This window comes from Mastigoproctus giganteus, chromosome 10, assembly GCF_048544385.1.
Source record: "Mastigoproctus giganteus isolate SK-2022 chromosome 10, ASM4854438v1, whole genome shotgun sequence".
Classification (NCBI taxonomy): Eukaryota; Metazoa; Arthropoda; class Arachnida; order Uropygi; family Thelyphonidae; genus Mastigoproctus; species Mastigoproctus giganteus.
This window is the reverse complement of record NC_143584.1, coordinates 167,699,351-167,722,774: the sequence shown is the minus strand read 5'-3', so window position 1 is coordinate 167,722,774 and position 23,424 is coordinate 167,699,351. Positions and strand designations below refer to the sequence as shown.

Below are 23,424 nucleotides of genomic sequence, written 5' to 3'. Positions count from 1 at the left end.
AAATTTGAGTGTCTAGGCTGTTGCACATAGGGAAAAGTGCAACAAGTCAGTTTTATATAAACTAAGAAACTTTATATAAACTAAGGTACACAGTATCCAGTATTACCGTGCCTAGGCACAGTAATACTGGATACTGTGTACCTTAGTTTATCTATTTTAGACAATGAATTTTAAAAAATTAATAAAAATGATATGATATATACCAAAACCTAAACAGGAAACAATCAATCCAGTTTTTCCTAAGTTATTATATTTCATCTTTTTAACAGCTTCATGGTAGTGAAAGTCAGGAATGAATGTTGGAATGTTATGAGGATCCCTGTTAAAAAAAAAAAAAAGAAAGAAAGAAAAAGTTCCTTATAGGTATCAGACAAACAAGGATTAAGCATTACACACAGCTAGAGTGTTTACAGATTACAGCAGTAACCTCAGATGTGATCCTTGTGGATCCTAAAATTTGATATTATAAAAAATTTATATTATATTATATATGATAAAAATATAATAAAATTTATATTATATTATTAAAAAGCCACAAAAAATAATGCATTTCTATACTGCGAGTTATTGTATATACAATAGTACTGTAAAGTGTAGTTTTTTTTTTTTTCCCCCATAAGAGAAGGGTAACAGTACGCTACATGAAAAAGTAAAGCTAAAGCAAAAATAAAGTTATGTTTCTTTCCAAAATATACTGTACTATACATAGTATATTTTGAAGAAGAAAACTTTTCACATAACTGATTCACTGAAGTTCCTATGTCAAGCATCTTTAACAATGGTAATCAGGATGAGCTACTAAAACAAAATCTAGAAAAATTGGGTCAATGGGCTGAGAAATGGCAGTTGAAGTTTAACATCAACAAATGTAAGGAACTGCATATGAATAGCAGTAATAGGAGTGTAACATGAACTGTGCAGTACTACACTCAAGGTGGTGGAAAATGGAAAAGGCCTTGGGGTAATTGTGCAGTCAGATATGAAATTCTCTAAGCAGTGCAGACATGCTGTCAGGAAAGCTCATGGGGTTTTGTCAATGATATACAGAAACTTTGCTAGCAGGAATAAGGATATGATTATCCCTTTGTACAAGGCTGGTTAAGCTACATCTCAAGTATATCTCTAGAAAGGCTTCAGTTCTCCAAATTGCAGTGGACTGGAGGCCTCACTTTAGGAAGGATGTAGATCTGCTGGAACTGGTTCAGAGAAGGGAAAAAAAGGGTGCTCTTATCTAGAAAGGCTTCAGTTCTCCAAATTGCAGTGTCTGGAGACTAGGCGCCTGTCGGGTGACCTGATTGAGGTGTTTAAGCCCTTGAATGGATTAAATAAGCTGAATGTTAATGGCATTCTTTCACTTGCTGAGACTACACACCTAAGGAGGCATAAATTCAAGTTGAGGAAGGATAGTTGCAGGTTAGATGTGTGGAAATTCAGCATCAGCCAGTGGATAATTAATTGTTGGAACAGTCTTCCATCTGTTGTTGTAGAAGTGGATGGTTTGAATAACTTCAAGGAAGATCTAGGCATTCTTGGAGGGTAGGGATGAGTGAAGTGTGTAGGTGTTATTTTTTTTTTTTTTTTTGGCTGATGATATATAAGCTTCCTTACTTGCTTGATTTACCACTACTACTACTATTTCCACTATAGATAAAAGCCTGTTATAATCAGTTAGTTATAATCAATTAAGCTTTTCTTTTTTATATTATGGCCCCTTCCAAATAAACTTGCTATTTTTATGTTGAAATAATTAAGAGTGGTAATCAGTTATTAAATTTGGATCTGCAGATTTTGAGGAAGATAAAGAGTTGGTATGTGATAGTCCATATTATCCTCCTATTATAAAAGTAACACTACAAACTAACATAGCAGCAGTTATGATTTGTGAACTGCAATACTTCCTTACAAGAAGCAATAACTTCTTCACAAAAGTTGCTATTATTAGGCAGGGCAAATGTTTTCATTTGCACTGTAGAAATTCACTGAGTCTTAATTTCTACCCATTTATAAATTCTACGTATATTTTAATTATATTATACTTATAGTTCCTTCTATTTTAAAGGTGGTATTTAGTATTAGTAGTGACAAATGATACAAGAAAGCAAGCATAAATAATCATATAAAAAAAATTTACACTCTTCACCCACCCATATCTTTCTAGAATTTGTCTAGTTCTTTCTTGAGTTTATTCAAACCATCTACTTCCACAACAACACATGGAAGCCTGTTCCAAAATTTCAACCACCCACTGGCTAACTTCCACACATCTATCCTGCAACCATCCTTCCTCAACTTCAATTTATGTCCCCTTGTGTATGTAGCCTCAGCAAGAGGAAGAATGCCATCATTACTCAATCCATTCAAGTCCTTAAATACCTCGTCAGATCTCCCCCAGGTGCCTAGGCTCCAGATGCCGAAATTTGCAGAAATTTGCAGAACTGAAGCCGCTCTAGGTAAGAGCACTCTTTTTTTCCCTTCACCAATCTCATTGCCCTTCTCTGCACACACACATTCTAGCAGATCTACATCTTTCCTAAATGAAGTCACCAGAACTGTATACAGTACTCAAGATGCAGTCTAACCATAGCCTTGTATAAAGGGATAATCACCTCCTTATTCCTGCTATCAAAGTTTCTGTATATCATTGACAAAACCTCATGAGCTGTCCTGGTGGCCTGTCTACGCTGCTCAGAGAACTTCAATATCTGACTAAACAATTATCCCCAGGGTCTTTTTTTCATTAACCCTGAGTGTCCACGCAATGGTTTCTTCATTTCTTGAAACAAGAAGTCTGGTGGTGCTAGGTCAGGAGAATAGGGTGGGTGCTGCAGTAGCACAAATCTAACAGTTGGCGAGAACATTGCATTCGACACTGCTTCTGCAAAGGCGTCAGCAACAATCTTGGAACCCATCATGCGGAGACCTTGAACATGTACAGATGGTCATGTAAAATGCTGTGGGCAGACTCATAACTAATTCCCCTGCATTTGCAATAAAATGAATTGTCACATGTCTGTCACTCAGCACCAGCTACTTAACCTTTGCAACAGTCTCACTGTCTGTGGAGGTTGATGGCCTTCCTTCACTTGGCTCATCAAAGACATTTGTACAACTGCACTGGAACTCCCGTTTCCACTTTTTTACAGTATCATAGGATGGACAATTCTGCCCATACACGGCTTTCATTTCTTCGTCAATTTCCTGAGCTTTCTGGCCCTGCAAATGCAGGAATTGATCACCGCTCAATACTCCACTTTTTCAACCATAGCGTCCTTCCTCAGATTCCGGGCTCCACCTCTGGTGTATGATCACCTATGAGGATGAAATTTCACGTGTTAGTTATTGAATATGCAGACAACGTATATTAAAAACGGCATCTTCCTACTGATGTTTTATCTAGGTCAGGGTATGAACTTTTTGATACCCCCTCAAAAAATATATTAATATAATAATATTGAAGACAACAATGGGCCCAACACTGAACCCTGTAGAACCCCACTAATAACTAATAAGTCCACAAAAAGCATTGCCCACTGATAACCATTCTTGTCTTCTCCCACTCACCCATCCCTTTATCCATAATAGTAACTTGCCTTTAAGGGCACATTGTTCCAGTTTGTACAGCAGTCTTTTGTGTACAAAGACTTCCTGAAATCCAAGTATATGATATCAAAATTATTTTTTTACAATCAATCAGTTTCTTGGTCACTGCATCATAGTATCCAGTCAGATTGGTCAGACAAGACCCTTAACAAATCAGTGCTGTGACTGGAGTATAATTGCATTCCTGTCTAGATGATCTGCCATTACTTCTTTCACCATTGACTCCATTTTTTTTTTTTCCAGGGAATAGGACATTAAGCTAATAGGTTTGTAATTACTCATGTCACCTTTTGATCCACATTTGTGAAATGGGAATACATTTTCACATCTCCAGTCCATTCGGACCGACTTTGAATTCATGAATGCTCTCATAATTAAAGCTAAAAGTTTGCTTACTTCCTTTGCTGCCTCCCTTAATAATAACTGGAATAGTCCTATCTCGGGTGCGTTTTTATGTATAGCTTCAACAATTTCTCTTCCACTATCCTTTCAGTTATTAGAAAATCATTTAGCTCACCATTACAGTTTGATAAACTTCTGGCATCCCTCTGCTTAAAAAGAATTCCTCGTGTGTGAGTGTAGATGCAAAATACCTATTCAGTTTATCAGCTACCTTAGCAGGGTAATCAATAGTTAGCCCATTGATATCAAGTGGCCCCAATGTGATTCAACCCCTTCCTTCTACTGTTAATATGTGCATAGAAGTCTTTGCTGCTCATTTTTGCCAGAGACTTTTTGCAATCTGCCTTAGCTTGCCTAACCTCCTTTGTGACTTGATTACAGACTAATTTATACATATCTCAGGCTTCTGTATCATCCGATAATTTATATTCATCCCACGCATTTTTCTTTTCAGCCACATGTCTCATCAGTTTGTCTGACATCCATTTAGGTCTAAGCCTTGAACAGCATTTCTTAGTCGGTATAAAAAGCCTATTTGCTTCTGATTACTTCCTTGAATGCTTCACATTTAGAATTTGCTGTTGGTAATGTCATCAGTGGTCCCACTGCATAGAATTTAAAAACTATCTGAGACCACTGCAATCATCTTTAAGAAAGGAAAAATCTTTCCCTTTATCATTGACAGTAGTTATCTCTTTAATTAAATTCCACATTAGTACACTGTGATCACTGCCATTCAGTGAGTCTTTTACCTTTAGATTCTTAATGCAGGAACAATCATTGCTGATAACCAAATCAAGAGTACTGCTTACCCTTGTTGCCCCTCTAACATGCTGCTGGTTTAAACAGTCAACCAATAAATCTACAAGTTTTGCTAGTGTGTGAGTGACCAACCCACAAATCCCAGTCAACATCTGAAAAGTTAAAATCCCCCAATTATAAGGCATTCTGATTTATTGGCCCACTCTATTCCTCTATATAGCTGTTTGGTATGCTCACCACATTCATTAGACCTATAGCACTCTCCTACTCTCATTTTTGTTTCTCTAGTGCTTATGTCACACAAAACTGACACAACATTGCACTGGTCACCCACATAGACTGGATGCACTGCCTTAAATTAAATATGCTTCTTAATTAAGAGCGTAAACCCCCACCCCCTCCTGTCCTGCTTGTATATATTGTACTCCCCATATTCAAATTTAGCATTGCTTATGTTTGAGGACACCATGTCTCTGCTATCATTATGTCTGCATTTAATGACATAATCAGTACAGTCGGTCCTCGTATAACACGTGTTTACATTACACAAATTCGATCATACACGATTTATAAATAGGGGAACGTTATCTTATATAACACGAACCAAATTCGCTTATGCACGATTCGCCTTTGTGTTTACAAGAAATGGCAGTCGAACACGGAATCACCCCAACCGAACGCAACACGATAGGAATGAAGAAGATTCTGAAAATGTATTTATGTGTTTTATATCAGTGAAGGGGAACCACATTTCACCATAATAACGTAAAAACCCACACAATTCCAGCTATCGATAATTTGCAATTGCAATCAGATCGAGTTTACGACCAGTTTATAACAGATTCCACTAGCAGAAACGCAACTGGAAATTGTTTTTATTGTTTTATGGTAGTAACCCCTAGAAATGTGCTTTAGTAAAATGTGAGGTGTTAATAGTGTATCTCGGCCTTTACGGTGTTGTTTATTCAGTTGCTATACGCGCGCAGCTTTGTTTACGTGTATTAAGCGTGCCTCTTCGTTTTGTAATTGTGCTTTAAAAATGAGTAAAATACTTAAAAGGTGTGAAAAGGAAGCGTCCTGGTGAAGACACTGCAGATTCAGAGAGAAAAAGAAAACAATATCGATAAACAGAGGCGGACTGGATCAAAAATTCTTACCCGGGAAAATTTATAGTGTGCCTCATACTACAGTTTATGGCCAAAATCACACTGGCCTCTGGCCCACCGGGATTTCCCGGATAAGGCTTATGGCCAGTCCGCCTCCGTCGATAGAGAAAAAATACGAAATTGTGAAACGCTTTGAGCGAAATGAAAGACCACGTGGTATTGCACGTGCTACAGACCTAAATGAGGCAACGCCGAGAATTACAAAGAATGCAGAGAAAATAAAAACAACTTTCATAGCGGGAACAACTCAAAGTATATTTAAAATCCATTAGATTAAGACACAAGAATTGGAAGAGATGGAACGGCTGTCTTTTCTATCTGTTTGGATAGAAAATCAAACAAAAAACAAGTTTGCTTACGATAGAAGCAAAAGCATTAGCAATATTTTATTACGCAATAGTCGTAATAAAATACGTAAGAATTTTATTACAACTATTTTATTTAATATAATAAATTTTTTTACGAATAAAATACGTATTTTATTCGTAAAAAATACTTTTTAGTATTAAAATATACTAAAAATACTTTATTATAATATAATAAATAATAAAAAATATTTTTTATTATTTATTATATTATAATAAAATATATATATTATATTTTTTATTACGTATTTTAATCGTTATAAAATATGTAAGTATTTTATAACGATTAAAATTACCCGATTATTTATTGTGTTTGGTAATGTTTTGGTTCCAAATGTGTGTTCAATCTTGGGTGGTCGGCACCTAACCCCACTTTTCCCATAGGGCCTGTTGTTTATATTGCACGATTTTGCATTGCACGAGGGTTTCTTGGAACACAACTATCGTGCTATACGAGGACAGACTGTACTTCAAATTCATCAAATTTATTCACAATACGCCTAGCATCAGTGTACATACAAATATACATGCACATGTTATTACTTAGTTACCATAACACAGCCCATGTATTTACTTGTTCCAATGTAACCCACAGCAGAGATTGAAATCCCTGACACCTTGCTTTCTAGGCTGCTGCATGTTCCAATAGAATCAGTGCAAGAATCATTTTCACTTCTGCCTATAGCTCTAATTAATCTACACTGCTTGACAAACGTAACAGAACAAAATGTTTTTCACGAATATTTTTTGCGAAGAGTGCTGCCGAAGACGAATATCTGATATAATAACATCCTGGCATGCAAATTCTGAGTATCCAAATGAAATCAATCTACCATCTTACAGAGTCGCACATTATGCAAATTATTCATGACTATAAAAATACTGGTTGTGACCATATCACTTCATTCCCATTTTTTGGCTTGTTCAGTGGGACAGCCTCATCTCCAGTACTCTGGATGGCAAGTCGTCATCATCATTTAGATGATTCTTTGAGATGGAAGGCCGTTGGAAGACTTGAAGCTGGCAGGCGGAGATGGTATGTTGCCATAATGTGTTATGCAGTTTTGTCTCGGCACAATGGAAGCAATTTCAGGAGACAGGAACCATTACAAGAAGAGTTAGCCAAGGTCGCCCAACAGCTACATCAACCAGAACAGACAGCTATCTGGCTCTAACAGCAAGATGGAACTGTACGATATCCTGTCACAACTGTCTCTTGAGATTGTTGCGACCACAGGTGAAAACATTTCCAACCGGACTGTGTTAAGGAGGCTCAATTCAAGAGGACTCTACACAAGGAAGTCAACGGCTTATATCCCATTAACCCCGACCCACCTCAGAGCTCATTAAAACTGGTGCCATAAACATGTGACTTGGAGCCATGACAAATGGGGTACAGTTCTGTTCCCTGATGAGTCCCGTTTTAGTCTCTAAGTTATTTTTACTATTTTTACTAGAAGCTATTTTACTCTAGAAGTTATTTCATCTGGAAACAACAAGAAATGTGGTACCATCCTTTCAACATCAAAGAAAGGGACACTTCCCGTGGAGACAGTGTTCTCGTGTGGGACAGAATAATGATCAATGCTGCACCCCCCTTCATATTTTTCATAGGAGTACTGGAACTGAGCAGACATACTGAGAGCAGATCCTCAAACCCTACGTGTGACTTTTTAGGGTGCAGTTGGCCCAGATTTTCTTTTCATGCATGACAATGCCACTGCACATAGAGCTCAAGTGGTGGAAGAATATCTTGCAACTGAAGGTATCCACTGGCTGCCGCAGCCAGCATTATCACCAGACTTAAATCTGATCAAACGTGTGGGATGCCCTTAGGCATCTCACTGCATGCCAACAGTCAACTCCTCAGTCACTTGGTTAGCTAAGGTCTGAGCTGGCAGAAGAATGGGATCTGTTGCCACAGAATCTTATAGACAGCCTTATATCAAGCATGGTTCACTGCTGTCAGACCTATTTAGCTAGTGGATGGATCATACACCGTACTGATGTCATGTGACCATATATTTCCGAGCATCTTGTACTGACCTGTGTAATGTGCCTTTTTGGTAATCCTTATATAAACCCTAAAATGTCCCTTATACTTGTTGAAAGTTTCTCACTGTTTCATCGTTTCTCTATGGTACACCACCACCATACCAAATTTTATCCTGCTTCATAGCAAGCTGCACAAATCACACTATGTTTTCTATGCGTTCTGTTAATTTTGTCAAGCAGTGTATTAGTCTGCGTATCACCCAAACTAGCATTTTTTCGACACATCCATCATTGCCTCGATAGCATCAGCAAATATTCTTGCACCCCCTTGTATTTAAGTGTAACCCATCCCTGTAAGAACAATCTCCCCTGTTAACAAGCACAGCCCTCGCTGAGAAAAATTCTACCCCATGAGCCTTGCCCATTCTCTCCAGGATTGACAAGGCTCTCAACTATGTACTCCCTCCTATCATGACAGGGCAGAATTGCAGACACTTAAATTCAACCCTATCTTGCGATTTTTTCCCAATGTTGCCTTATACTTGATAATTAAGTCCTCGGCTCAGATCTCCTACTCTTAGTGCCAATTTATACAACAATATCACCTTTTGTCCCTTTAAATGATGATATCTGCTCTACAAAGTCATCTAGTTTTGTCCCTGCTCTCTAAGTTGATATTCTTGTCAGAGTCTTTCTAATCTAGAAACTACTTTTTTGAATTTATGAGATTCAAAATCTCTTTATTCCCTGCCCTCCATTCTGTTAAATTCACTTGATGTCATTATTGCTAATATGCACTTTATGCAGTCTGAATTCCCTAAAAATTAAGTCACTTTGCTTGGTAACCTCCAATCAGCTTTTTTTGGCTATTGCCACTGGCTAAAGGAAAGTAATTATAGTAGACTCTCGATTTTTTGGGATAGATGGTAAAAAACAAATCCCGGATAATCGATTTCCTGGTTAATCCAAAAATACAGAAATCACCGACATATGTAAGAGATACATTCCAGGATTTCTTACTTCAAGTTTTATGTAACTCGGGAATGACTAATAACATATTGCTACTATATTATTATTGAAAAATCTGAATTCAGCACGATACTTGATTATTAATTTAATTTTCTGATCCAAATTGATCGCTTTCCTTTTCTTGGTAGATTTACTAGTACCGCAGTCCCTGTGAAGTTCTTAACCCTGTAAAGAACCTTAACCCTGTAAAGAACTTCACAGGGTTAAGGTGAAAACTCACTATTATCACCCCGCATGAGCTCACATTTTACTAAAGCACATTTCTGGAGGTCACTACCAAAAAACAATAAAAACAATTTGCACTTTCTGTGTTATTGGGCTTTTCTGTTTGTGCATCTAATTATAAATGGTAGTAAACTTGTCTTATTGCATTTGCGAAAATACCGATTACTGCATTCTGTGGATTTTTGCATTATTATGGTGAAATGTGTGTCCCCTTCACTGAAATTTTCAGTCATATAAAAAAAAAAAAAAAAAAAAACATAAATAAATTGTAAGAATCTTCTCTTCTTTCCTATTTTTTTGCTTGTTACTCCATATCTCACTTGTGCAATTTGTGCATGCCGTGATCATTGTTATTGATTGCTTATTTTATGGGTTTTTTGTTTTAAATTTTACAATCCTAAAAAAAAAAAAAAAAAAAAAAAATTTTTTAAGTAAAAAAAAATTTACTTAAGTCCGAAGTTGCGTAAGTCGGGGACTAACTGTATCGAAAAATGTTCAGCAACCAACGTAAAAAATATGGCAATAGATAAAAAACTAAAAAACTTACTACGTACTACTTGTGTGTCCAATACGATGCTTCCCTTTATTTTTTGCGATGTCGATATTAAATCTAATAGCATCCCTTTATTTTTCGCGATGTTGCATATGGTTTGGTCACCAACATTATAATGGTTCATCAATAAAGATTTAACGGATGCACCGTTTTCAAACTTTTGAATAATTTCAAGTTTTTGTTTAACTGAAAGCGCAACTCCTTTACGTTTACCCATCATTTTCACAATTTCTAAACAAAAAAAATATATATATTATTTACTATAAAAAAAATTGACATTCCTGACATAAATAACGAAATTTGTCTTTTTGCAGTGCAATGGAACACAACAATCGACGCGACACACTAAAACAAACTAAACATTTGGTCTTTTTTTTCTGAGCGGCGGCGTGAAGACAGCGGGGGTTGCAAGATAATAGGTACATTAATCTCCCAATGACCAGTGGTGAGCTGTGAATATTTTAACAATGGGCTTGCTTTTTGATTAGTCACGGAAGTGAACATTATCTGCGGTTTCCACCAGAGGCACTTCCCACGCTCCCACTACTAGTAGTGTGATCAGTGTGCATGATGCATTTTTTGTGACTGACCAGTATGATATCTCGAGCCAGGAGCAGTTCAGGAAGGGTTGACAGATGGGGCTTGTTACCCCCTTAACCATGCATGCTTTTTTTTTTTTTTTTAGATATTTCTATCTAAAAAAACGTAAAAACCTCGTCGTCATGCCTCCCCTTACAATGATACCTCAATACGATAGTGTCTGGAGTTATTTTTCTAATTTTTGAATAGTATGGCGTCACAATCACACTTCCTCAAATTACTACTGCAGTAAGTATGATTGCAACAATAAAAGTATTTGTCATATGACGGTAACAATACAAATATTTGTCAACAATTTCTTTGTTTCGTCTAGCATTTTCATTACATTCCATTGGTAGGTGCCCCTAACAGCTGCGTATGTCGCTTCAACTACAAGATCTGTACTTCAATCGACGCTGTTTTCCAGAGACATTTAGATATGTTGCAATCGCAAGTATACATCTCTTACTTTAGTTATCATAAATCCATTGTATCTTGTCTTCCATAAATTATGAAAATTTGTGAATGTTCAATAAAATATTTACGATACATAAGTTCTTTTATTTCGTAATCAATATACAAATCAAAATACCTAAAAGAAATGCGAAAGATGTTTCACATAAACCATCTACCGTGTCTGCTCTGCACATGCACAACTTTTTAATTCGTCTTTTTTTTAACAACTCGGGAAATATAATGGATACATTTTATTTATGATAAAATTTTAATATTGCAAATAAAAAATAACATGAAATATTTCCCATATCACAAATAACATAAAAACTATTACAAAACATTTCACAATATAAAAACAAATATTACATAAAAAAAATTACACAAATATTCAAGAAAAATTTATTCTAAAAATTGCCTTATGCAATTTACTTCTTTATTAATATTTGTTGTCAATCTGCTTTGCTCAATAGCTGAGCGATGATTACAGAGGAATGAATTGACATAACGATCCGGATCAAATTGAAGCAATGGTTTTCCATCTAGATCATAATAATCTGCAACATGTTTAATTGTCAACATTATTCATTCATTCACTCACTCACTCAATATTATTCATTACTTTGAAAGCTCGCTCAGCTTTCATCACTGCTAATCACAATGGTTTCAAAGATATTTCTGACTTTCTTAACTGAAAAGGAAATTTCACTCGATTTTAAAGATAAATTGTCTTTGACAAAATCGCTAAAAATCGTTAATTTTTATTTCATATTTTATCAGAAAACTTAAATTTCTTATTCGGTTTTCACCGTCTGACCACCGAGACAAAAGTTCTCTCATATTCCATGAATTCGGGTAGCATATGTTTAAAATTTCTTTTAATTCCTCGTCATCAATGGAATCATTATTTAATTTAAAATCGCTCTGTTGCATTAATAACTTATCCTTTAAGGATAAAACAATGTATTTAATAACTTATCACGAGATAATTTTTTAAATTTGTTCTTACTTTCGAATTTGATTCCTTCAAGTTCTGTCCACTTCAACATACTCTCAATTTTAGCATCATAATTTCTTTCGGAATTATTTAAATTAGCAATAGCATTTATAGTTTTAATAATTAACTTATCTGCTTTTACCATACTGATTCTGTAAAGCTTCTGAAAGGTAAGAGAGCTCCTGCAGGATGTCAATCATTAGTGCTAAATCGTTAAGAAATTCCACATTGAAAAGTCAGTTTAATAATCCCAAAAATTTAACTTCTGATTCAAAATGTTTGCACAAAGCGGGATAATTCCTTCAACCCACAATTGCTGTCCGCAAGCTACAATCTGCTCATCGTGGACCGAACACACGACTGATTTTTATAGTTTCCACATCAAATTCTTTAGCAATAATCCTTAATTCGCGCTGTTTTTTTGGAGTTTGGTGATATGATGCATACAATTTTTTTTTTTTTTTTTAATTATCGCCTGCATGCCATTATATTTTAGAACATTTTCTACACAGTGAAAGCCTCGCCGAAGTTTCAAAATCTGGCAACATTTCATCTTCGTAAAGTTCATATAATACCTTAGTTACCTCAACCCCCCCCTTACTTTGCTACTGTCTTTTACTAGTTCTTTGAATATTGTGCAAAATGTCTGAATCACTCAGATATTCAGCTACTGTGACCATGTAAACATACACAGGAGAAATTTACTGGAAGGCGTAGATCACTCACTTCTCCGAAAAAAATAGCCCGTTTGTCAGAGTAAAGGGGAACCACAACACATGTATTATCCGTGTCAGGAATCTTCTTAATCCTCTGACTGGCTATGGAAAGCAGATTGAAGAGCACGACTTCTCGACTTCTCACAATGTTAGACTGCAAGTTTTAGGGACACCACTAACATTGTGATACAGTAATCCCTTTCACCCTTAATTCGCTCTTTCTAATTGCCTTATGGCCAGAGGTGAGAACAATGCGTACAAAGTTGTCTCTTAATCTGTTCGTTACATGGAAATTTTCTTCGTTCAACAGAAACTATTTTAAATGTAATTACCAAGGGGAATTCAAACAAATTCGCTATAAAGAAGTTGGTTAAACAGAGACCCAACTGTAATAAAATCAAAAATTAAACGATCATTTATTTCATTTGTAAAATAAATGATTGTCTCAACAATAGGCTCTCGCAAGCTCACTAAAGCCCACCACAGCTTATAATGCCGCTTCTTGCCGCTTATTTATGATTTGCAAAACATCTGTTTATACCTATTCTAGTTATTACTTGAAATTTATGATTTTTGGTTGATTTTTTTTTTTTTTTTTTTTTTTTATTTGTAGTCTTGAAGTGTCCCAGTTAATCTGATCCCGGTAAATCAAAAGTTTGCTGTATTCATAAAAATTTATAATACTATTAACTGTTTCTGTGATGTCATTCTTTAGAAAAACATAAATGTTGTTGACAAAGAATTAGCTCTTAGCCTCATGTTCTCTTCACTGAGCTTTGCCACAAATGTAGATTAATCATCTGTTTGCTTGCCGGCCTTTCAAGATGGATTTTTGGAATAATCCCAGGGTGCGTAAATGTCGCTGTAGCAGGCACCATCAGTATAAAGACTAAAGTTTTTCCAGACCAAATTCTTTTTTCGAAAAATATTTATTCATCAATGATGGGTAATATTGTAATTTACATTGTGAATTATGATTGTATCTACACTTGTAATTTACATTGTGAATCATGATTGTATTCTCAAGCACTTTCTCCTCAATAAGATATTACACAAATACTGTTAAAATTGCACTATTAGAGTTGCCTGTTGATTCATCAATTTGTAGTACAAACCATTTTAACTCTCAGTTGGGCAATACAAACTTCATTATCACAAGAATAATGTGATAATGCAGTACCCATAGACTGGAGATGTGCAAATGTAACCCCAATTCACAAAGGAGGATCAAAGGCTGACACTAGTAATTATAGACCTGTTAGTTTAACTTCTGTTCCAGGTAAATTAATGGAGGCACTGGTTAAAGAAGCACTGCAGGATCATCTAGACAAGAATTCCATTATAGCTCAGCCGCAGCATGGTTTTGTTAAGGGCAGGTCTTGCCTGACCAATTTGATTGGATACTATGATGTAGTCACAAAAGAACTGGATGCAGGGAATAACTTTGATATTATATATTTGGATCTTAGAAAGGCTTTCGATACTGTTGCACATGGAAGACTGCTGCACAAATTGGAGCAGTGTGGCATTGGAGGCAAATTGCTGCTATGGATAAGGGGATGGTTGAGTGGCAGAAGACAGAGAGTGGTAATCAATGGACACTGCTCAACGTGGACTAATGTTATTAGTGGAGTTCCTCAAGGTTCAGTGTTGGGTCCGTTGTTGTTTTCGGTGTTTATGAATGATATTGATGATGGGATATCAAGTTTAATGTCCAAGTTTGCAGATGATACAAAGGTTGGCAGGGTCGTTAAGGACACTACTGACGCTATGCTGCTGCAACAGGATCTGGAAAGGTTGAACAGATGGGCTGAGAGGTGGCAAATGAAGTTTAACATTGACAAATGTAAAGTACTACATATGGGAAACAGTAACCCCAGAGCAACGTATCAACTCTGCGGTACTACACTGACAGTGGTGGAGAATGAAAAGGACCTGGGAGTAATTGTGCAGGCAGATATGAAGTTCTCTGAGCAGTGCAGACGAGCTGCAAGAGTAGCTCATGGTGTCTTGTCAATGATATACAGGAATTTTTCTAGCAGGGATAAGGAGGGTGATTATTCCCTTGTATAAGGCAATGGTTAGGCCACATCTTGAGTACTGTATACAGGTCTGGAGGCCTCATTTCAAGAAGGATGTAGAGCTGCTGGAACGGGTACAGAGAAGGGCAACAAGATTAGTAAATGGAACAAAGGGTTGCTCTTACGAAGAAAGGCTTAAGTTTTGCAAATTACAGAGCCTGGAGACTAGGCACCGGCGAGGTGATCTGATAGAGGTGTATAAGGCTTTGAATGGTTTGAGCATGCTCAATGCCAATGGGATTCTTCATCATGCTCAGAATAATCACCTCAGAGGGCATAAATTCAAATTGAGGAAGGACGGATGTCAGATAGATGTGCGGAAATTTGCCTTTGGCCAGCGGGTGGTTGGTTGGTGGAACCGACTTCCATCACTTGTTGTTGAAGTTGATAGCCTAAACAAATTTAAAGCTCGACTGGACAGGTATTTCGAACGAACAGAGGGGTGAAATGGGAGTGGGTTTTTTTTTTTTTTTTTTTTTGGCTGATGCTGAATAAGCTTGCTTTCTTGCATCATATGCCTCTACTAATGCTAATGCTAATAGTATTAGAAGATGTGCAAATGTGACCCCAATTCACAAAGGAGGATCAAAGGCTGACACAAGTAATTATAGACCTGTGAGTTTAACTTCTGTTCCAGGAAAATTAATGGAGGCACTAGTTAAAGAAGCACTGCAGGATCATTTAGACAAGACTTCAGTTATAGCTCGGACACAGCATGGTTTTGTTGTGGACACAGCATGGACACAGCAAGGAACTGGATGCAGGGAATAACTTTGATATTATATACTTGGATCTTAGAAAGGCTTTTGATACTGTTGCACATGTAAGACTGCTGCACAAATTGGAGCAGTGTAGCATTGGAGGCAAATTGCTGCCGTGGATAAAGGGGTGGCTGAGGGGGAGAAGACAGAGAACGGTAATCAATGGACACTGCTTGTCGTGGACTAATGTTATTAGTGGAGTCCCTCAGGGCTCAGTGTTGGGTCCATTATTGTTTTCTGTATTTATAAATGATATTGATGATGGTATATCAAGCTTAATGTCGAAGTTTCCAGACGATACAAAGGTAGGCAGGGTTGTCAAGGACACTACTGACACTATGCTGCTGCAACAGGATCTGGAAAGGTTGAGCAGATGGGCTGAGAGGTGGCAAATGAAGTTTAACATTACATTTGTCAAAGTACTACACATGGGAAACAGCAACCCCAGAGCAACGTATCAACTCTGTGGTACTACACTGACAGTGGTAGAGAATGAAAGGGACCTGAGGGTGGTTGTGCAGGCAGATATGAAGTTCTCTGAGCAGTGCAGACGGGCTGCAAGAGTAACTCATGGTGTATTGTCAATGATATATAGGAATTTTTCTAGCAGGGATAAGGAGGTGATTATTCCCTTGTATAAGGCAATGGTCAGGCCACACCTTGAGTACTGTATACAGGTCTGGAGGCCTCATTTCAAGAAGGATGTAGAGGTGCTGGAATGAGTACAGAGAAGGGCAACAAGATTAGTGAATGGAACAAAGGGGGTGCTCTTACGAAGAAAGGCTTACGTTTTGCAAATTACAGTGTCTGGAGACTAGGCACCGGCGAGATGATCTGATAGAGGTGTATAAAGCCTTGAATGGTTTGAGCATGCTCAATGCTAATGGGATTCTTCCTCTTGCTCAGAATAATCACCTGAGAGGGCATAAATTCAAATTGAGGAAAGACAGATAGACGTGAGGAAATTTGCCTTTAGCCAGTGGGTGGTTGGTTGCTGGAATACACTTCCATCCCTTGTCGTGGAAATTGATAGCCTAAATAAGTTTAAGGCTCAGCTGGACAGGTATTTCGAACGAACAGAGGGGTGAACTGGAAGTGGTTATTTTTTATTTATTTGGTTTTTTTTGGCTGATGCTGCATAAGCTTGCTTTCTTGCATCAAATGCCTCTACTAATGCTAATGGCAAATGATGAAGGAAGGAAGTAAGCGTGTACAGCATGAGCAAAAAAACATGCCTCTCTCATATTATTATATTATTAGTATTAGTAATGGCCGCATGGCGCAAGAAAGCTGCACCAGCCAAAAAAAAAAAAAAAAAAAATCCGAATAAAAGAATGATAAAAAAAACAAAAAAAACTAATAATTAATAAAAGAAAAGGAAATTAAACCTATCATCCTATGCATTTCCCTCACCTGAAAGTACTATCCAGATGACCTTTGAATTTCCCCAAACTGTCAGCCTCTACCACCCATGTAGGCAACTTATTCCAGTAATTTATAACTCGCTAGCTAAAATAAAACTTCCTTCAGTCTAAACATCTTTTATGTCCCCTAGTTCTAGCAACATTATCCTGAAAAAGGCCTCTGAGGTTGGGCAAATTAATATTTTAGCAATAAATCAGCTCATACACCAACCATAAGAATAAGATTTTACTGCAACTAAAATATTTACAAATTAAAAATTAAAAATAAAATAAATATTTACAAAAACTGCTATTATATTAAATTAATTATGTACATGTGAAAAACATTAAAACTATGATGAAATCCTTGTGATAAAATACACTAAAATAAACCGGATTAAAAGCGATAAAAATCTGGAGCTTTTGGAAGCATTGACTTCCTTCCTCAGCAGTAACAAAACTTCCTGCAGCACGTCCTTTTGTCACTTCATCAACATTTATAATCTTGAAAATTTCGTCCTCATTCATTTTACTGATGCCTCTCAGAGTCTTAAACACCTCAATCAAATCTCCTCTAAGGTGTCTAGTTTCCAAACTCTGCAACCCACATATTCGGTCTTTCTTCATAAGGACACCCTTTTGCCGATCTCACTGGGTGAGTTACCCGTCTTTGCACCCTTTCAAGAAGCTCGATGTCTTTCTTTAGGTGCGGTCTCCATACTTGAACAAAGTATTCCAAGTGTGGTCTAACAAAAGCCTTATATAATGGGATTATCACATCCCTATCTCTACTTGCAAAAGTTCGATAGATCATCGATAGGACACCATGGGCCTTCCTTGCAACATGCTTACAATGATCAGAGAATTTCATGTCTGACCGTATCATAACACCCAAGTCCCTTTCCTCCAGTACTGGGTTCAGTTGAACTTACCAAGTGAATAAGTTATTTTGGGATTACTGTTTCCCAGGTGTAATACCTTACACTTTGTTGGATTAAAGCAAAGCTGCCATTTTTCTGACCATTCCTGAAGTCTATCTAGGTCTCTCTGAATAAGCTCAGCTTAACAGTGATCATTAACTACTTTACCAATTTTAACAACATCTGTAAATTTAGACATCACGCCCTCTATCGCTTCATCAATGTTGTTTATGAAAATTAAAAACAACAGTGGTCCTAATACTGATCCTTGGGGAACCCCACTTCTTACATCAACCCAATCTGAGGAATAGCCATTTATCACAACCCTCTGCCCTGAAGCCATCCTGATATCCATCTAAGGTTTTTTTCCAGTGATTCCAACCTGTTCCAGCTTATAAAGCAACCGCTCCTGTGGGACTGAATCAAAAGCTTTGCTGAAATCTAAATAAACAATGTTGAAATTATTCCTAAATCCAGCTCATGAGTGACCCTTTCAAAATAGCAAACCAGATTTGTTAAACGAAACAAAATTTGTTAAACTTTGATCACTGCCTCCATGATTTTCCCCGCCACTGAAGTCAGACTGACAGGTCGATAATTTCCCACTTCACTCTTAGAACCACCCTTATGTATGGGAGATACATTGGCACTTTTCCAATCCAATGGAATCTCCCCAGAGTCTAGTGATGCTCGCATAATTAGCCTCAATGGTTCAATGCACTCACTTGCCACCTCCCTTAAAATTATAGGGTATATTCCATCAAAAATCTACCCCCCAGGGGCTCACATCTGGGGAGTATGGGCTTGGCACACCCAGGGTCCTGAGCTGGATATCATTCTTTTCTCTCTCTCTCTCTCTCTCTCTCTCTCAGAATTTTTTTTTGCCTGGTGCAGCATAAGCCTCAGGCTTCCTTGCATCATATGGCTAATAATAATAATAAAAATAATAACTCCAGGAGCCTTACTGGCCTGTTTGCAAAATTTCAATATCATTAATTACATATTTTTCAACTTCACTCCCACAATTTCCCACTGCCACAAAAGGTTTTTCTTCTGTAAGTATCGATGCAAAATAACTGTTGAGTTCATCTGCAACGGCAGCTGGTGTATTTAATACTATCCCCTTTCCCCTTATGTAAAGGTCCAATCTGGCTTGTCCTGCTCTTCTTAGCATTTATATATGTGAAGAATTCCTTACCCCCCCTTTGCTCTGTTTGCTAGCGATTTCTCATAAACTGCCTTTGCCTGTTGAACCTTTTCTGTGGCTCTATTACAGATCATCTTGTAGCTGTTATAGGCTTCAGTACTTTTTATTGCTCTGTAACTTTTCCATGCCACCTTTTTTTCTGCTCAAGTAATGTGGCAACTTCACTATTTATCCAACTTGGAACCCTCCTCATGGAGTATTTATTTTTTTTAATGGTAAATACGCATTTAAGGCATCTGTGATTAATGTTTTTAAAGCATACCACAGTTCAATTGTATTCGTTCTCCGTGCGATATCTACCCAGTTAATAGGGGCCATGTAGCACCTTAAGGCATCATAATAGTTATTATAAATAGCATTATAAATGATATTGATGATGGTATATCAAGTTTCATGTTCAAGTTTGCAAACAATATGAAGGTTGGCAGGGTTGTCAAGGACACTACTGGCACTATGCTGCTGCAACAGGATCTGGAAAGGTTGAGCAGATGGGCTGAGAGGTGCCAAATGAAGTTTAACATTGACAAATGTAAAGTACTACATATGGGAAACAGCAACCACAGAGCAACGTATCAACTCTGTGGTACTACTCTGACAGTGGTAGAGAATGAAAGGGACCTAGGGGTGGTTGTGCAGGCAGATATGAAGTTTTCTGAGCTGTGCAGACGGGCTGCAAGAGTAGCTCATGGTGTACTGTCAATGATATATAGGAATTTTTCTAGCATGGATAAGGAGGTGATTATTCCGTTGTATAAGGCAATGGTCAGGCCACACATAGAGTACTGTATACAGGTCTGGAGGCCTCATTTCAAGAAGGATGTAGAGCTGCTGGAACGAGTACAGAGAAGGGCAACAAGATTAGTGAATGGAACAAAGGGGTGCTCTTATGAAGAAAGGCTTAAGTTTTGCAAATTACAGTGTCTGGAGACTAGGCACCAGCGAGGTGATCTGATAGAGGTGTATAAAGCCTTGAATGGTTTGAGCATGCTCAATGCTGATGGGATTCTTCCTCTTGCTCAGAATAATCACCCGAGAGGGCATAAATTCAAATTGAGGAAAGACAGATGTAGGATAGATGTGCGGAAATTTGCCTTTAGCCAGCGGGTGGTTGGTGGAACACACTTCCATCCCTTGTCATGGAAGTTGATAGCCTAAATAATTTTAAGGCTCTGCTGGACAGATATTTCGAACGAACAGGGTGGTGAAGTGGAAGTGTTTTTTTTTTTTTTTTTTTCTGGCTGATACTGCACAAGCTTGCTTTCTTGCATCAAATGCCTCTACTAATGCTAATTTCCTTTTCTGAAATTATAACCCATTTCTTTGCCTTTTACTACTGCTACCTCTCTCTCTTCATCATCCACCGCAATATGTACATCCCTCCAATAATTTATCCAATCCTACCGTTCCTTAACTACTCGTTTCCACTTCACCAGAGGCAGTTTGTTTCCAACAATCAATTACTCTCTGGCTGAAAGTAAATTTTCACATATCTATTTTGCAACTATGCTTTTTCACTTTATGTCCCTTTACATGAAAAAGTGAAAAAATACCCTTTTCTGTTTCTAACTAATCTTGTTCCTCTTTTCTGCAACCAGAGGATATTTAATGTGAGATAAAAAAAAATTTGAACATTTAAAAACGAATTAGTGGTTATTTTTGGATTAATTCTTGGACTGTTCTTCTTGGATTAATGATATTAGCAGAGTCCCCCAGGGTTCAGTGCTAGGCCCATTGTTATTTTCTATATTTATTAATGATATTGATGAAAACATACCAAAATTGTCTAAGTTTGCAGATGATACAAAGGTTGGAAAGTTGGTTAATCACAATAATCAGGGTATGCTACTGCAACAAGATCTAAACAAATTAAGTAAATGGGCTGAGAAGTGACAATTGAACCTTAACATCAACAAATGCAAGTTACATCATATGGAGAGCAGTTACCCCAGATTAATGTACAAACTGTGTATATCACACTTAGGGAAATGGAGATTGAAAAAAAAACCTGGGGGTAATCGTGCAGTCAGTTCAACAAAATTCTCATGGCTGTTCCTGAACACAAAATGAATCTAATACAAGTATCTTTGACACTGTTGCATCCAAAAAAACTGCTGTACAAATTGGAGCAGTGTGGCAGTAGGAAAAGTTACTGCTAAGGTTAAAGCTATGATTGAGTGGCTGAAGACAGAGGATGGCTATAAATGGACACTGAACTTCGGGGGCTAATGTTATTAGTGAAGTTCCTGAGAGTTCAGTGCTAGGTCCCTGAACTGTTTACAATATTTATTAATGATACTGATCAAGGTGTATCAAGCTTATTGTCTAAGTTTGCAGATAACACAAATGTTGGTAGGAGGTTAATGACAAGAATCAAGGCATATTACTGAGCAAGAACTAAAAAAAAATTATTCATATGAAGAGAAGTGGCAATTGAGGTTTAAAATTGGTAAATGCAAGGAAATGCATATGGGCAGCAGTAATTGAGGATGACAGAGACATAGGAGTAATTGTACAGTCTGACACAAAGTTCTCTGAGCAGTGCAGGCAGGCTTGCTAGAGCAGCTCATGGGGCTCTATCGATGATATACAGAACTTTGCTAGCAGGGACAAATTATCATATTCCATAAGGGTATGGTCGGGCTACATTTAAGTACTGCATATAGGTCTGGAAGCCTCATTCCAAGAAAGATGTGGATCTCTTGGAATAGGTGCAGAGAAGAGCAACCAGGTTAGTCAAGAACACAAAGAGGTACTTTTACAATAAAAGACTTTGGTTCTGTAAATTGCAGCATTTGGAAACTATGAACTTGCAAGGAAAGTGATGTTTTTAAAGCTTTAAATAGATTGAGTAAACTTAATAATGATGGTAGTATATGCTTTTACAGACAACACACACACACAAGGGGACATAAACTTAAATTGAAATGGGACGGCTGCAGGATAGATGGATAAAAATTTGCTTTCAACCAGATAATAATTGATAATTGGAACAAACTACCATTGATTGTTGTGGAAGTAGGTAGGTTGCATAAAGTTAAGGAAGAATTAGATATATTATTAGAGGAGATGGACAGATAAGGCGGTAATATTGCCCTTTTTTTTTTTGAAGCTGTATAAGCATACTTCTTCTATAAGCATCATTTTCCAATACTAATAATAATAAAAATATTAATAGATATAAATTCTCATTATCTGAAATGTTACAGTTATGTTGCTCTGATCCAATGAGTTAAAGGTGATTTGTCCACTTGGTCGGCAAACACCTATTTCCACTGGTGGAAACTAATCTGGAAATCAGTGCTGTGGTAGGAACCCTAACAACACCACTACAGCACTTTTAAGTTATCTTTGACCATGAAAAAAAATGAAACGAAAAACTTTGAACAAGAAATATTAGCATGCAAGGTTTTATAACTTCTAAAAGTTAATAATGTTGAGATGAAACTGCTACGACATAGATTAAGAAAAACATATCAAATAATAAATATTACCATGATAATAAATATTACCAAAAAGGTCTGACATTCAATACTGGAGAAGAAACACGCACACAAATATCATACAATCACTTATAAAATAACACCCCATCCTCTATGCATAAAAATTCCTAGAAGCACCAATTACTACAACTAATCAAAGACATGTTATATAACAATTTTATCAGATTTGTCAAAAATATTTTCCAAATAATGTTAAATTAATTCAGATGTGAAAGATAAGATTAAAAAATTTCTTTCCCTAAATAACAAAAACATTTCCACTTAATGTAAATAGTACTCACATTGGCTGAACTGATTTTGCGGTTAGACCTCTTGAATTCTGAAGTGCTTAGCTGGAATAAAAGATAGCCTGGAACTTATCTCCCTCTTCTACAAAAATATTTATTTTATTTTTTTTAATCTTTTCTGGCCAGTACAAAGTGTCTATTGTCCTTATATGGCCTGCCACTATGATAAAGCCTGCAGATCATGCTGCAACTATTATATATATAAAAAAAAATTCATAATTGTTTGTATCAAATCATATATAGTAAGAAAAAAATTAATACACAATTCATAAATGTTTAAGCATGCAAGACTTGAAAAATATTTATCTCGGTGCAAAATTATTACATAAAGTGTATATACCATTTTTTTAAAATAATCACATTCAGTGGCATATCCAGGTATCATTGTAAGAGGGGAATGGCGACCAGGTCCAGATATGAATC

The 23,424-nt window shown here is 36.8% G+C and overlaps 1 protein-coding gene across 2 annotated transcripts in view; it reads right to left on the bottom strand.

The window, feature by feature from the left end:
- LOC150079458 (uncharacterized) overlaps positions 1 to 23,424 on the bottom strand; it is a 145,024-nt gene that overhangs the window by 111,735 nt on the left and 9,865 nt on the right. For both annotated transcript variants that reach the window (XM_090382617.1, XM_090382618.1), the window contains exons 2-3: positions 22,996 to 23,191; positions 204 to 319 (exon numbers count right to left, since the gene is read on the bottom strand). In XM_090382617.1, the coding sequence (XP_090238743.1) occupies positions 204 to 319; positions 22,996 to 22,997 (118 nt within the window). In that variant the 5' untranslated portion in view covers positions 22,998 to 23,191. The remainder of the gene's footprint in view (positions 1 to 203; positions 320 to 22,995; positions 23,192 to 23,424) is intronic.